At 35.0% G+C, this 17,755-nt stretch overlaps 1 protein-coding gene across 1 annotated transcript in view; it reads left to right on the top strand.

Moving 5' to 3' along the window:
• The window catches only part of CRB1 (crumbs cell polarity complex component 1), a gene marked incomplete at its 5' end in the record, with an annotated part of 145,600 nt that overhangs the window by 18,850 nt on the left and 108,995 nt on the right, over positions 1-17,755 (top strand). Inside the window, 2 exons of the mRNA XM_063115280.1 lie at positions 2,337-2,476; positions 8,357-8,539. Coding sequence (XP_062971350.1) covers positions 2,337-2,476; positions 8,357-8,539 — 323 coding nt within the window. The remainder of the gene's footprint in view (positions 1-2,336; positions 2,477-8,356; positions 8,540-17,755) is intronic.

Raw genomic sequence — 17,755 nt, 5'->3', positions numbered from 1 at the left:
GAAATAAATCAGCTGTAGATAAGAAAGGTGCAAAAACAAAGCTAGAGATTTTTCTATATGTGAATAGGAGGTTGTATCTGTATGATGATAAACATATAAATCAAGTGGTGAAAATAATCCTTTAGAAATTTTATATAAACAGTGTTGGAAAGGTTAGTGATATTAAATTTTGTATGTCTTGAATCTCCAGGTGTTTGGAGAATTGGTGAATACTTTTGAGAAAGCTTAATGCTGAGAAGTAGCCATGTAACTCTGCTCCAAATAAATTCTATCATTGGTTTTCAGACAAAAAGAACAACAATAAATTATTCCTTAATATAATCAATATAATAGAGCTGTGTAGAGGTAGTTAAGCGCATGTAAAATATTTTGCAAAAAACTTTCTAGTATGTATTAAAACTACAAATACTGAGTTATCAAATGTATAACAATTTTTAACAGCAGTGGCACTTAAAATATCTTGTCTGATCCCTTAACAGCTCAGTGGAAAGCAAGATGAACATTAATGTTCCCATATTATAATAAAAATTCTAACGTTCAGGCAAGTCAGATGACTACCATAAGTTTACATAGTTAATTCATTGCAAACCGAGGGCTAGAGTCCCATTTTCCTTTACTTAGAAAATGAGACATAATTTATCCCAAATCTAATTTTAAAGTGAATGAGAATCAAAAGGAAAGCCAAAAAAGGCATGTGTGCTTCAAATATATCCAGCAAAATAATAGCATTTTAAATAGTGCAACGTGGTTGTACATTTCTTTTATAAAATACACAACTTTCTTAAGCACATTCCATGTCCTGTCTCTGACTTAGATGTACCCAAATAATACTCCATGACCTCAGTCTCCATTCCTGGGGACAGGTAACTGGCCAACACACAGACAGACAGACCAGAATGGAAGTGTCTGCATAAAACCTCCAGAGGAAAAGAAGGGGGCTTTTCCATCCATGCTTTACTGTCTCCAGGAAGCATCAGGACAGAAATTACATGAAGCTTTTGATTACCATGGAAATGTAAAAAAACAAGGCTGAAACTTTGCCATCTTTTATACTCCTCACTTGAATGTGCCATGAATAATATCTCTATTTTACCTTCACCTCTCTTATTACCAAAAGTTTGAGAAGATAAACACAAGGTCAACCAAGGTCAAACAGTATGATCTGACTTTATTTTCTCATAATAAAAAATTAATGTATTTGCTATGAATTGTATGGGAAAGTCAGAAACTATACATGAAAAAAAGGTTCTTGCAGACCAAATAAATGGTGCAAGTGGAGTTTAATTCCATGAACTGAGGTCTGCTAGCCAGCCAGCCAGTTAGCCAAGCCCCTTGAGTATAGGGTTTTTGTCTCTTATGTCTTACACATAGCAGATTTTTAATTAAACAAATGGAGTAGTAAATAAAAGATGTTTTAACTGATACTACATATAAAAATTTTACTCACGTAACATTTGCTATTTCAGTTTTCTTAATAAAGTTCTAATATCTATGTTTGTGGTAAATACACACACAGCCATGGTGAACAGGACTCTAACTGCTTTGTAAATTCATAGATATCCTCTCCCCCCAAACCCTCATTTTATCTAAGCTGACTGTCTACATCCATATTTTTCAAAACTAAGTCCTTGAGATCCTACCTAAATTAAAAGTGCCTGCTGAATAAAGTCAGCAAGTGTCCCCATCAGATTTGTATTTGGGGACTGTCAGATAGCCCCACTCAATAAATGATTAGAAATAGCAAGACTACAATATCTTGTAATCTAAAAATAAGAGAACATCGTAAGTCACAATTCATCTAATGAGGGCTTTTCCTGAGTTTTTCATAATTTATTGTTTCATTTTTCATAAGGGACCTTATTAATGGGTTCTATATATAAAAGAATGTCATGATGTTATAAATCATCCTCTACTGCCTTAAAAAATATTAACAATTTTACTTAGTACTATTTAGTAGTAATTTATTCAATACTTTTGGATATTTGAAATACTGTGTCTATTCTTTATATGCATATTTAATTGTCACAATAACCCTGTGACGTATGTTCTATTATCTTCAATTTATGGATGAAGAAACTGAAGTAAATAATCATGGTTTCCAAATAATTTTGCATGAAACTGTATTATAAATTTTTTTAAAAGAAAATGATAAGACATTAATATGGAAACACATAAAGCATTCAGGTCTATAGAGATAATTCCCCAGAGTTTTCGAGTAAGTATTTTATTAAGATTGTGCTGTGGGCCTCAGGTTGATGGACAGATGAAGGGACACGATAAAGATATTTGAACTCAATATGACCAAGAATTGACATAAAAATTTATTTACTCTCCAGATATAGCTGTAACTGCACAGGTAGCGGATTCACAGGAACACACTGTGAGACCTTGATGCCTCTTTGCTGGTCAAAACCTTGTCACAATAATGCTACGTGTGAGGACAGTATTGACAATTACACTTGTAACTGCTGGCCAGGTAAGTGACAAAATACCTTCCACAAAAATCTTGGATGTTTTGCTTAGAATAGAAACAAATTGCTTATAGCAAATGAAACTAAATTTTTTTGTTGCTAAATGTTTAAAATTAACTCTTTCTTCTAATTATCAATGTTTAATTTAATCTAATGGTAGTGCTCAATATATAATTACTGCTATCCACATTGTCCACAGTCGGTCACCAAGCTGCCCAATAATCAGAACCCTCTAGAGGACACAGAAGGGAAAAAATATCTATGGAGGGATGAAATGCAGCATGGTCTCCATGGAGAAAAATTCACTGGGAGATGTTTTCTTTTCCTCTAAGATGTTCTCTTACACAACAAAAATGTACAGAAATAACATGAAATAATGTTGATCTCTGATTATCTATTTCCCTCTCTTTGTTCATTTATTTATTTATTTATTTTGTCTAAGAAGGGATGATCCTGTGGTTGGGAAGGGGGAACGGAATCAATCCAATCAGTAGTAGCTTTGTTGAGAGAGACCCCATTTCCTAAGGGACATTTAACATCTTTGGTTAAATATATTTTATAGGTTAAGAAAAAACCTGAGAGTGTAAAAGGAAGTTTGGAATTCTTCTGTGGCTTGGAAATCTGTGTGTGTTATGTCTTGCCTCTTAGAGATAATGAATAGGGAATATGTGCTATCTTTTGACATCAACTTGACATAAATACTGAAAATTTTCCAAAATATGTTGTCTCACGTTCTTATCATGAGTCCACATTCATGAAGGGTCACTGTCCAGAGGCGGAGGGTGGAATGGATGGTTTGGGAGTAGAGCAAGTCCACTAATTATTAACTGAATGAACTTGGGTGAATGACTTACCTCTTAATTCTTAATTTCTTCATCTGCAAAAAATGGACAAAAATATTTTACTTGTAATCTTGTTGTAAAGAGCAAAATTATAAAAATAGAGCTTGGTACATATTAAACATCCAGAAAAAGGCAGCTATTACTACACCGTGAGGTGAGGATTATGTATAAGAGATGGTTTCTGTTCTGCGAGACAATTGTAATGGAGTCAGGTGGTCAAGAAGATCTGCCTAAAAGCAACCAACATGTGTCTGTTCCATTCACTCATGGATTTAATCATCGGGACACATGGATTTTAGTGCCAACTATATACAAGAATATCAAGGATATGAGAATAAAAAAGAAATGGCCCCTTCTTCCAAATAACTTAAATTATAGTAGGGAGGTGTGCAAAAATGTGTATAGTATAATTTTGTGTACAATAAGAAGCGATAATAAATTCTGTAATAGGAAATCAGGGGAGAAGAAATACAGAGATGGCTTGATCAAAGAGGCATCGTTGTAGAACTTGAAAGAGAACTAAGCCTGTACTGGAAGCGTACTCACTAGCTGTGTGACTTTGGACAAGTTACTCTACTGCTCTGAGCCTCAGTTTCCTTATTTTCCTCATTTATAATACCTACCTCATACAGTTGTTTTGGAGATAAATCCAGTAATGTTTAGAAAGCTCCAGCTCATCCTGGACCATAGTAAGCACTCAGTAAATGTTCAGTAGATTCAAAAACCAGGAGGCTGACCATTCTAGGTCCTATGGCTAGTACATAGTAGCCCATTACTTAAGAAAAGAAGCAAGAAAGGGTGGCAGGCACACATAGAAAAGGACATGTCCAGCCATGGAACCCGGAGTGATGGGGGTGGGATGTGGGGCAAGACTAAAGCCAGCTCACAGAGCTACTTGTCTGTCCTGCAAACTGTGGGGCAGTAGCATAATCTGACCTGTTAACATAAAAAGAGCTCTCTGGAGGACGATTGAGGGAAATAAAACTAGAGGCAGGAATCTAGTGAGAGGATGTTGTAGTTGTCCAAACAAGAGGTGAGCCTGTTTGCCAGAACTAAGACAACAGTGGTAGGGGTGTAGATGAGGGATGGGTAGCCATGAGCATCACATGGGAGGTGGAAACGTGGGGATCAAGAAAAGGACACAGATTTAGGACAGATCTTTCTGTGGATTTCAGTCTTGGGTCACTGGATGGATGGCGATTTTGCCTTGATAGGAATTTCACAGTCTCATTGTACCTAATACTCACTGTTTTATGTAAAGAGATTTAACTCTACAAACTACTTTATACGATGAAACCACTGCCACAGAATGCAAGGGCGAGAATCCACTGCTGTAATTGCCTAGGGTCCTCATCTCAGAAATAATCAATTACAAGTATTGGTCATCTTTAATGCTTATTTTAAAAGTTTTCCTGATGCTCAGATGTGATTGGATTTGTTAACAAACAAACAAACATAATGTAAGAACCCTGGGGACTTGATTCAGTATCATATATTTTTGTACCGAGTTTTATAGAAAATCTTGTTAAAACTATTGAATACAGCCTTGATTGAAGGAGTCTATTTATATACATGGTAAAAGAGAACAGCAAATAAAATCCCCACAGGGCCTTAGTGGTGGGGACAGGACTGGCAAGACTATAAATCAGAGCCTTCCTAATGTTCACAATTGCAATGAGATAATAATGCATGAGCTGGAAAAGCAAGGAAGGATTTATGATGGTTCTAAATTACTTCCTAACCTGGTCTACGTGTGAGTCTTGAATCTTAGAAGGAGAAGAAAATTGAAAATAGTCCAAGCTTTCTTCAGTAAGTCCAGTGTAGCTTAACAAATGTCGATTTATAAAAACTTGTTGTGACAACTATTTGCTGAATCGTTGTATAATCTTAAGTATGAAATAAAAATATTTAAAAAGTGGATATTCAAGTTCAAGAGACTCTGAGGGCTCTGTAGGGGGGTCAGTACTAAGAATTGTGGGATCCTATTTTGACATGTTCTTTTAGTTTCATTTTTTACCTGTAAGCTTCTTCTTCAGATGGTTGAGAAAGGCCCCAGTTGTCATATGTAACAAATATTCTATCGAGCAGCAGGATTTATGTTGTGGTCATGATTTGACATATGACTGAATTTAGGTTTTTATTAACATTGTAAAATGAACAATCACATTATATTCTCATCATTTGCTTATTAACAGTCAATTCTCTGGTTTATACGCTAAACTAAGATTATAATGTAAGTTGTTATTTACAGCCACTGATTAGTACTACCTGATTGTCGTTCAGTCATTGATCGAAGGTCTGCTACTTAATACTGTTCAGTGGTAGAGTAGTGAATAAAATAAACACAGTCCCTGTTTTTGTGGAGCATGAGGCAGGCAACTATACACACAAATAAATACATCATTATGAATTACTAGAACAGCAATGAAAGAAAAGAATTGAGTGGCATGAGTGAAAACGGGGGAATCTTATTCAGTTCTATCTATGAAAGGAAATTATTCTGAAAAAGGAATACAAGATAAAGTTGAAAAACTGCTGAAGAGTTAGCCAAACAGGGCAGATCCTTTCATCATTATATAACGGCCTTCTTTGTCTCTTTTTACAGTTTTTAGTTTACAGTCTATTTTATCCTATATAAGAATAGCTACTCCCACTTGGTTTGGGTTTCCGTTTGCATGGAATAGCTTTTCCACCCCTTCACTATTAGTCGGTATAAGTCTTTACAGGTGAGGTGGGTTTCCTGTGGGAAGCATATAGTTAGGTCTATTTTTTTAATCCATTCAGCCAGTCTGTGTCTTTTGAGTGCGGAATGCAGTCCATTGACCTTGAACATTGCTATTGACAGGTATTGTCTTACTCCTGGCATTGCATTGATTTTTGTTTGGATGTTTTAGATATCTTTTATTCCTGTCTTTCCCTTTTATTGTTTGTCTTCAGTGTTCATTGGTTTTTGAGGTGGTAAGATACAGTTCCTTCCTCTTTCTCATGTGCCTATCTGCTCTACTGGTGGGTTTTGTTCTCTCTCATGTATTCATGGTGGTTATTATCGTTTCTGGACTTCAGAAGCAGGACTATCTTGAGGATTTCTTGCAGGGCTGTTGGTGTGGTGGTGAACTCCTGCAGTTTTTGTTTGCCCAGAAATACACTATTTCTCCTTCATTTCTGAAGGACAGCCTTCCTGGGTATAGTTTTCTCAGTCGGCAGCTTTCTTCTTTTAGTACTTTGAATGTATCAGCTCCTTCTCTTCTGGCCTGTAAGATTTCTGCTGAGAAATCTGCTGCCTGATGGAGACTCCCTTACAGGTGACTTGATGCCAAGCAAACACCTGGAGAAAGATTTTCTAGAAGAGACAACAGCATTATGAAGCCATGGGGTAGAACATGTACTAGGGAGGTAGAGGGAGAATGCAATGAGGTAAGAATGCTGAGATGGAAGGGGGCCAGATATGCAGGGAGTTTCTAGGTCACATTAAGGACTTTGAATTTTATCCTGTGGGAAAGGAGAAGCCATTGAATGATTTTAAAGTAAAGAAATATACAAGTTTTACAATTTGGGATTGTAAATTTTGTTTTAAAACATTCCTCAGCAGAGTTAAGTGATGTTGCAAAGGTCTTTAGGTGACTATGAAATCCCTTTTTTTTGTAAATTGAACTATGTTCCTATTAGAACTTCATACATGTCTTCTACCGTCTCACAGCATAGCTGGTATTATCCCATTATCCATCAGCATTACATTACTATCCTACTAAACTTACATTTGGAAGTAGCACTGCACATAGTATATAAATACGCTTATAAATCAGTAAGAAAAATGTTGAATGGAAAAAAGCAGGCAAAAGATATGAAAAGATCAAAAAACATTCAAAAAGTGTTAAACTCAATAGTAACTGGTAAAAATGTAAACCCAAACAACAATGAGGTATCATTTTTTATCTGACCAATTAGCAAAAAATTTTATATTTGGTGATAGCAAATGAAAGCAAGGGTTTGGACCCACATTCACACTCATCCACTGCTGGTAATGTGTAAATGCTACACCTACTTTAGAGGTATTTGCCAGTCTCTACTAAAACAAAAATGTATATACTCTGTAACCCAGAAATTCCACTTCTGGGCATTAACTCTAGGGTTCTACACAAACATTTACACAAGGGAATACTTGTATGTAATGATATTTATTGCAACATTGCAATAGCAGAAATGTATACAAAACCAATTACAGAATAGTTAAACTATGGCACATCCATATTCTGAAATACTTGGCAGTATTTAAAAAATATGAGTTACAGCTATGTCACTAACATGGATAGATTATACAAGAGAGTGAAAAAAGCAAGTTGCAGAAGGTTGCATTCCAGTTATGTTAAATACACACACACACACACACAATAAAACTACATTTTTTTACAGGTGCACATGTTTGTAAAAGCAAAGAAACAGTTTGGGTAGGAAATTTTCATTTATATTTAACATTTTAATTTTTTAAAGGAATAAATCTTTCATGTTTTACTGTTTTTATTCCTGTTCCTAATAAAATTATCAAACTAATTCCATGCAGATATAAATTATTCTGGCTCATTGAGTGTTAAGAAATAACCATTTACCTTTACTTTGAGTTGTAAGAACAGAATTTAAGGTTGGCTATGTGGATACTGCTGACTTTTCAGCAACTGTCTTGAAAAATATTTTAGTTTATCTCTTGATAAAAATTTAAGCAGTAGGAATATTTGTACATTGGGAACCTTTCATTAAAATGTTCAGGTGAAATCAAGGTTATCCAGAAATCTCATTTTATTTCAAGACTTAATAATCAAATTTTTCTTTAAAAAAATTGATCAGAATTATAAAAGTGGTCCTGTTGCTGCTGCTGCTTGTATTTATGTCTATGTAAGCCTCCTCCTACGATTCCCCTTGCTAGCTCCTTGAGGACAGGCATATGAACTTGTTAATTGATGCCCGTACAGTGGTCCACTTCCTTTCGGGCATATGCTCTATTACTTAATGGCTTTGATCCAGCAGCTTCTCTGAACTTTTATCCTGCAGGATACACAGGGGCCCAGTGTGAGACTGACATCAATGAATGCAGCAGTAACCCCTGCTGGTCTGATGGCGAATGTGTGGAGCTGTCCTCAGAGAAACAGTATGGACACATTGCTGGGCTGCCTTCCTCATTCAGCTACCAGGAAGCCTCAGGTTATGTCTGTATCTGTCAGCATGGATTCACAGGTGAGGCCAGGGAGACAAGAAGTGACTTGACTTTCTGGCATTTTATGGCAGACCATGGGTTTAACCAAACGGTGTTTCAGCAAGAAGAGCTGTGCTGTGTAAACCCTGTTGCTATGGTGCAAAGGGTCCCCCTTGTGGGCATGAAAAACATCTTCTTTCACATATCATGAGGAAAATGTCAAAAATAAGGGTAGTAGAGGTGTATGGAAGGGAGAATATTTTTGTACATTATACTGAGAATTGGAGTGCATCTCAAATTGTTCACCTTATAAACAGAAAATGTTTGAATTTTGCCTATTAAATTTGATAAGGATGTTAAATTTTGTGTGTTTAAATTTGCTAAAATTTATCTATATTTACACTAGGGACAATTATGCATTCTCAAATAATCATCCTCAATGACTCTATAGCTAAAGTCCTTCCATACATCAAGTTTAAACTGCTCTGTCTTTTCTGACTCAAAAACCTGGAGGAAATTTACACGTGTTTTCCAATGAACAGTTATGTTTCTGTCTGTTTCATTTTCTCAAAACTTTCAGAATTTTTGAGACAGGCCCCAATCTGTTAATGAGCAGCAATTTACTCAAAACTGCCTGAATACCACTGAGAAAACTAATTATGTTCTAGATGTCTCGTTTCTTTCTCAATAGATTTGGTGATACCCCCCGAAAACATTTTACTTGTTATTGGGCATTTCTGAGAAAAGTAAATGAGGTATAAGAAAAACAGAGGGAGTCTATTTATACTTCGATTTCCCTTTTTGCTTTGAATGTTTCTGTTTTGAAGTTTAACAGTCTTTGGCTTGTGGTAGTGTTTGCTGTGAGGTTGCTGTAGAAGATGTCTACTTCTTTATTCACTGTATTCGCAATGAGAATACATAGCAGAAAAACCTCTCTGGTGTCCATATCAAGATAAGTGGTATTTACCCTTCTAGCTTTCATGCTTTTTACCTTAATTTTTAAAAAGGCATACAAATAAATCTTGCTAAGTGATTAAAAAGCATGAAATAAACCTTGTAACACATCATGTAGACTGCTAGAAATGAACATGAGGGCTGCAAACATATAGGTCTTTCTGGAATATATTTATGTGTTTATCAAACCCCTGGGGATATTTAAATTTCCTGTTTCTATTTCTTGCTCTTGCCTCTTTTTTGTTTCTTTTTTCTTTCTAAACTATTTGATTTTAGTATAGTGTATGCATTTTTGTCAGCTACTTTAAATCCTTCTTGAAACAGGGTGGGGGGTTATAATTGTTATTAAAATGTCGGATTTAGGGTTATAAAGAAGGGATTCTATCAAAGTCAGAGGCCATTGCTAATATTGCCTCATTGAATAAAAGGACATGGGTAACCAATGGATCTGCACATCCAAACAGGAGAGGCAGTAGAATATTATGGAAAAGTTGTTGGACTTGATTTCTGAAGACCTGCCGAGAATGACTAAGTTAAGATGTCCTGGCTGTCCCAAATCTCTGTGGCGTAATAAAATAGTTTATTTCTCACGCATGTGAATTCTAAAAATGGGCTCCCATCATCAATTGTCCTCCAAATGGTGATTCAGGGTCACAGCCTCCTATCTTTAAAATGTGACTCCCAAATTTGCCATGCTTTTCTGCAGCATGCCATAGGAGAAGGAAGAAAAATGAAGCATGACACCTGCAAGTTTTATGAACCAAGCCCTACAAATAATGCATGTCTCTTCTAACCACATTCCATTGGTCAAAATTTAGTCATATGACCACATTTAACTGCAGCAAAGACTGGAAAATCTAGTATTGCTCTGTACCTAAAATAAAGAGGAAACAGGTTTCGTGAACAGCTGTTCAATTCTCGGGAATTAGCAGATTGGGGATACACACCTAGGTCTTCTGATCCTAAATTTATCCTCTTATCTACTATGTCACATATTTTTTCGTCTCTGAACATGTGTTTCTTTATTTCCTGTATTTTTTCATTAAACTTTTAAAGTGATAATAGCAGATTCACATGTAGTTATAAAAATAATACAGGGAGGCTCATGTGTACTTTATCCCATTTCCCCAATGCTAACATGTTGCAAAACTATAGCACTGTATCAACTATGAGATTGACCCAGATAGAGTCCACATACAGCACAATTCTGTCTGTCATCACAAGGATCCCACCTCTCTCCTTCCGCATCCCTTCATCCCTGATCCCTAGCAAATACTAGTCTGTTCTTCATTTCCATAATTTTGTCACTTCAAGAATGCTATATAAATGGAATCATACAGTATATAAACTTTTGGAATAGGTTTTTTCCACTCAGCATAATTCTTTGGAGATTGATTCAGGTTTTGTGTATCAGTTGTTTGTTCCTTTACATTGCTAAGTAATATTTCACAGTATGTATGTATCACAGGCTTTTTAACCACTTACCCATTGAAGGACATCTGGATTATTTTCAGTTTTTGACTGTTATGAATGAAGCTGCTATAAATATTTTTGCACAGGCTTTTATGTGAATATTCTTCATTTCTTTGGGATAAATGCCCAGGAGTGAAATTGCTGGATCGTATGGTAATTGCATATTTCATTATCTAAGAAACTACCAAACTGTTTTCCAGACTGTCTGTACCATTTTACATTCCCACTGGCAATGTATTAGTGATCTGATTTGTTTGCATCCTCACCAGCATTTGGTGTTGTCACTATTTTTTTTTTTTTTAATTTTAGCAATTTTAGTAGGTACTTAGGATATCTCATTGTGGTTTTAATTCGCATTTCCCTAATGGCTAGTGATGATGACTGTCTTTTCATGTGCTTATTTGACATCTCTTTATCTTTTTCAGCAACATGTCTTTATGTGTTTTGCCTATTTTCTAATTGTATTGTTTTATTATTGTTGAGTAATTCTTTGCATACAGACTTTGGGTGTTTTTTATTAAGTTTATACCCAAGCATTTCATTTTCTTCAGAGTGAATGTAAATAGTATTGTGTTTTAAATTTTGCTTCTATATGTTAGTTTTTGTGTTGGGAAAGGCAGTCACATGCATGCAGTCTTCAGACCCCCACTCAACCATCTAAGAATGATCCTGGAGTATTCTTTGGGCTAGGAACACTTCCTTTCCAAGAGGTAGAGGCTTCACAGTCTGTGCTGGACTTATCACCTTGGGTGTGAATATCTTTCCCTATTTCAGACTCAATGTGTGCTCCTTTGCTCTGCTTAAGCATGTGCATCTTATGGCACCGGGCTAACCCCACTGCTATATCTGTCCTTTGTTGGGGAGGGGACAAGGTCCTTCTACTGCAGCACAAGAGGGATGCTTGTAGTCAATTGCCTTGTATCTGCTGCCTGTTCTTGGGGAACCAGCACTCACTACTAAGCTGATCTTGCTCTGTCTCTTCTCTGTGTGAGTAAAATGATGTTCCATCCAATCGGTGCTTGAATGCATTGTGTTTTCCTTGGTGACTCTGATACCAAAGCACAGTGGGAAGAGGTGTCCAGACCTCTACGCCTGGTAATATGCAACAGAGGCTACTTGCTCAACAGCTAGTGTATAAAAATATGATTGATTTTTGTGCATTGATCTCATATTCTGAGATCTTGCTTAACTCATCTACCAGATCTAGGAGTTGTCTTTTTGTAGATTTCAGGGGATTGTCTATGTAGACAATTATACCATCTGTAAATAGGGATAGTGTTATTTCTTCCTTTACAATCCATATGCCTTTTATTTTACTATGTTGAGTAAGAGTTGTGAGAGCAGACATCCTTGCCTCTTTCATGATCATTCATGACATGATCATGTCATGAATGATCTCATTTGCGAAAGCATTCAGTCTTTCACCACTGACCATGATAGCCATGGGGTTTTTGTAGATGCTCTTTATCAAGTTGAGGTAGCTCCCCTCTACTCCTAACTTGCTAAGAGTCATCACATCATGAATGGGTATTGGATTTTGTCAGATGCTTTTTCTATATCAACTGATATGATCATATAGTTTTCTTCTTTAGCCTGCTGATATGGTAGATTGCGTTGGTTCATTGTCAGATATTGAACCAGCCTTGCATACCTGGAATAAATCCCATTAGTCTTGGTATATGTATATTTGGTTTGCCAGTATTTTGTTAAGGATTTTTGCTTCTAAGTTCATGAGATGTATTGGTCTATAGTTTTGGGGGAGTTTTTTTGTACTGTCTTTGTCTGATTTTATGATCAGGGTAGGACTGGCTTCATAAAATGAGTTGGGAAATATTTCTTCATTATCTGTTTTCTGGAAGAGAGTATGTGTTACACTTCTCACTGTGTAATGGAGACCAAAAAAGTGATTACTCAAAGCACCGTGAATGCCCAAGAATCCTGGAGGGACTGCACCTCAGCAACTCCTCTATTAGAGGAGATTTTTATTGTAAAGATAAGGACATGGGCAGTGTTATAAAAGTTGTCTATGGCTACGTATAGCTTAAACAATGGAAACCAGTAACATCAGTAAAATTAACAATGTGACATGCCAAAATACAATTTGTGAAAAGCTAAGTTGGTCAAACTGCTTGCATTATCTATAGTATAACCTCTCCTTAAGCAAAAGTTACATTCCTATGATAAAATCTAAGTATAATTATCTCTAAAGTGTCCAACAACAGACAGCTTGCCTCTAGCAAACATCTTTTCACATCTTTTCCTGCAGCAATTCTTAAAAATCTCTTAACAGGATCGGAATGACAACCACCTGTTAGCTCTAAAATTAAAATACAGTCCCATCCCTAAGCAGTGATTAGTGTTGATTAGATGGGATTTTGCCCTCTGGCTGTACGCTGTTGCCTCCTACCCAAGGGCTTCTGCCCCATACAAGTATTTACCTTAAAACCCTATTCTAAAAATCAAGGGAGAATCAAGATTTCTAACCCTCTACAAGTGTGTAAAATTTGTGTTCTTGAAATATGAAGTAAGCTTCTCCAGTGACATCACTTGAGCCTGGAGATTTCATTTCTCTGGATCTTTTGAATTACAAATTCGATTGCAGTATTGGTTATAGTACTATTCAGATGACCTATTTCTCCTTGTGTGAGTTTTGGTAGTTTGTGGATTTCAAGGGATTGATTCAATTTTTTCCTAAAAATCGTGTATCCTGCAATTATTGGGTGGAGTGTTCTAGATAAGTCTATGTCAATTAGACCATGTTGGGCCATTGTATTGATCATATCTTCTATGTTGTTGCTAATTTTTCTGTAAAACTTATGAACCTAATGTTGCTTTATCGTTCTTTTAATGACTGTAGGATCTGTACAAATTTTTGTTTCATTCCTGATATTGATAATTTGTATCTTCTCTCTTTTTATTTTTTCCATTTTTTATAGGTTTATCAATTTCTTTGATTCCTTTTTTTCCCAAGAACTAGTTTTTGTTTCATTTAGTTTCTCTGTTTTCCTGTTTTCCATTTTAATGATTTATGCTCTTTATTATTTCCTTTTTTCTGCTTGTTTTTAATAGACTTTGCAATAAAAGCAAAATAAAAATAATAATAAAATAAAAGCAAAAAAATAAAATAAAATTTCTAGCTACTTGGGGTCGAAACTTTTATTATTGATTTAAGGCCTCTTCTCTCTTCTAATATAAACATATATTAGAATAAATTTGACTTTCAATACAACTTCAGCTGCATTCCACCTATTTCAATATGTAATACTTTCATTTTAATTTAGTTATTTGTATTTTTAAAATTTCTTTAGAGACTTCTTCTTTCCTCCTGGATTATTTAGGAGTGAGAATTGTATTATTTAATTTATAAGTGTTTGTAGATTTTCGTCTTGTCTTTCTGTTACTGGTTTCTAGTTTGATGCCATTATGGTTAGAGAGCACACTCTGTATGATTGCAATTACTTCAAATTTGTTGAGTTTTTTTTTTTTACCACACAGAATATAATCTATCTTGGTAAATACTCCATGGGTACCTGAAAAAAAAAAAAAGGATTTTCTGCTATTGTTGAAGGCTGATTTCTATACATGTCAATTAGATCCTGTTGGGCATGCTGTTGAGATCTACTCCATTCCTACTGATTTTCTGGCTGGCAGTCCTATTACTTGCTTAGAGGAAGGGTGTTGAAGTCCATACCAATAATTGGCATCTGTCTATTCATCCTTTCAGTTCTATCAATTTTTGTTTCATGTATTTTAAGATCTGTTGTTTGATGCATACACACTTAGGATCATCATGTCTTCTTGATGGGTTGATCCTTCTATAATTATGCAATGTCCCTCTTTGTTTCATAGACTTTTATTTGCTTCGAAATCTACTTTACCTGATACTACTATAACCACTCCGGCCTTTTGAGAAATTAGGTTTACATGGTATATCTTTTTCCATCTTTATACTTTCAGCCTACCAATGCCATTGAATTTGAAGTGAGTTTCTTGTAAACAGCATAATACTTAGCATATTGTTGGGTCATCTTTTTTTTTATTTCACTTTGCCAATCTTTGCCTTTTAGTTGATGTATTTAGATCACTTACCTTTAAGTAACTATTAATATGTTAGGGATTAACCCTGTCATTTTATTATTTGTTTTCTCTTTGATTCCTCTGTTTCTCTTTTCTCGATTTCCTGTAACGAACTTGACTATTTTTTAGGGTTTTATCTTGAGTTATTTGCAGTGTTTTGGGGTATATCACTTTGTGTAATTTTCATAGTGGTTGCTCTGTATATGACTTATCGCAGTCAATTGGTTTCAACGTTTAATCATTTTGCGTGAAGCATACGAACTTTACTTCTATTTAGGTCTTATTCTCTTTCCCACTTTAAAATATCCTTGTCTTGGGGATCAGATGGTGTTGGAATTTTTATTTTCATCAATACATGTTATTTAGAAAATTCATAAAGAGAAGAAAAGTCTATTGTATTTACTTACGTTTCTGCTCACTCTCTCTTTTTTGTTTTCCTTTCTGTGCTCTCAAGATTCTTCTTTTATCATTTCCTTTCCATTTAAAGAGTTGCCTTTAGCATTTTTTAAGGGTAAATATGCAAGTGACCATTTTTTTTTAGTTTTTCTTTGTCTAAAAAAAGTCGTTTTTGCTCATTTGTTCCTGAAGGATAGTTTTGTTCAATATAAAATTTATAGTCAACTTTTCTTTACTTTTAGCATTTGAAAAATGGTATAGCACTTTCTTCTGCACTCCATAGTTTCAAATGGGAAATCCTCTGTCATTGAAACTGGTGTTCCCTTATAGGTAATGCATCATTTGTCTCTGGCTGCTATTAGTATTTTTTTTCCTTTGTTTTTAATATTTAGAAATTTGTTTATGATATGTCTTGGTGTTGACTTATTTGGATTTATTTGATTTGGGATTTACCAGCTTTTCAAATTTGTGGATTTTTGTCTTTTGCTAAATTGGAGAAATGTTTAGCCAGTTTTTCTTTGAATACTCTTTCAGCTCCACTCTCTTTTTTCACTTCTGGGACTCTTCTTATATAAATTTTGTGTCTTTTGCTCTTTTTCCACAGTTTTCTGAGGCTCTGCTCCTCCCCCCCCCCCAGTCTATTCTCTCTCTATTGCTCAAATTGGACAAATTCTATTGCTCTGTCCTCAAATTTACTGATTCTATCTTTTCTCATCTCTTCTCTATCGTTGAACCCATCCAGGGAGTTATTTATTTCTTTTATTGTATTGTTCAATTCTATAATTTCCATTTTCTTCCTTTTAATGACATCTATTTCTTTGCTGATGCTTTCTATTTTTTTTTCTCTCAAGAGAATTTGTTTATTCTTATTGAGTGATTTCTGTAATAGTTACTCTAAAATTTCTGCCAAATAATACCAACATCTGATTTATCTCAGTGTTGCCATTAGTTAATTTTCTTTTCTCATTCATGCTGTGGTTTTCCTGAGTCTTGATATAATAGGTGATTTTCAATTATATCCTGGACATTTTGGCAATTACGTTAGGAGACTCTGAGTCTTATGTGCATTTTTTAATTTAGCAGGAAGTCACTTTTTTAGATTTGGAAAACAGGTTCTGGCCGACTTGTTGTAGTGGTAGTAGCATAAGAGAATTGTCATCCTTAATGGCTTCAGGTAAAAAAGCAGGTGTCAAGTTTCTCTTCATTTTTTCTGTAGTACCAAGAAGGTGAAAATATCATTTAATTTAATCAATGAGATGAATATATTTATTATTAATTATTAATAAAGAACTTACTATTTCCCTTGCCTCCCCTTCACCCTGAATAGTTAGACATTCAACTTTATTTTATCTTTATTTGTTATATATCCATTTTATATATTTTTTAGTTAGAAAGGACACAGTTTCCTTTTCATGCACTTTATAGACTTCCAATTGTACTGCTTGCTAGATTAAAATTTCCATTATGATGAAAAACGTATTTGTGTATAGTAAACTTAATGATAGAATTTCATTCAAAGAAGCCATTAGGTTTGTTAAATATAAATGCAAACTATTCCTTGTTTTTCTTGTTGTAATTAAGGATGTGTTATTACTCTTTATTACTTGTGTAATTACCTTCCACATTGAAAATATTTGCATATGCAATGTAATTTTTCTAACTTTTTATAACGTAAAGGTCATATATACCAGAGTAGAAAATTAACTGAGTCTCAGAAGATGATACCCAGAGAGACAGAAATAGAGAGAGCCTGAGACCACAGGAAGAGAGAAATGATCATAGCAATGGCACAAGAGGCAGAGAATCCTGGTGAGAGAAACCGAGCTCCCCTGAAGGAGAATTCGCTTCTATCCAAGGCTTTTTCTGGAATTTCTAGCAAGTAAAGCAAGTTCCCATGACCCAGAGAAACCAAAAGTCTCATTTAATGAGACAATTGAGAAAGATATAAAGGTCAGTTTAGGTATTTTAATACTTAGAATTAAATCATGCCTCTAAATGGAATAATGGTTACTATTCCCCAAAATTATTTTTTAAAATTTATTTGGCAAAATATCCTCACATCTTGTCCTAAGTATTTGTGCCCACAGCTGCAACCCTCAAATTAAAATGAGAATGGAGTATAAACACTTGATTTAAAGGTCTACTTTACTTAAACCCACACATTCACATAATTTTCATGGTAAGCTAAATACATTTACAATTGGAGAAGGCCTGTAGTGGAATAACACTGTTCAGTCCATTCCAAAATCAATAAATTATCTTTATTTTGCATGACCACCCTTGACCGCTACGAGAAGGAATGTTGGCTGCTTCTTTCTGTTATGTTTTAGCTTTCTAATCTGGGGCAATGGGTTCAG

The sequence above is a fragment of the Cynocephalus volans genome, chromosome 11, assembly GCF_027409185.1.
Source record: "Cynocephalus volans isolate mCynVol1 chromosome 11, mCynVol1.pri, whole genome shotgun sequence".
Taxonomy (NCBI): Eukaryota; Metazoa; Chordata; class Mammalia; order Dermoptera; family Cynocephalidae; genus Cynocephalus; species Cynocephalus volans.
The sequence above is the reverse complement of the archived record's forward strand: the minus strand, read 5'-3'. Positions and strand labels throughout refer to the sequence as shown.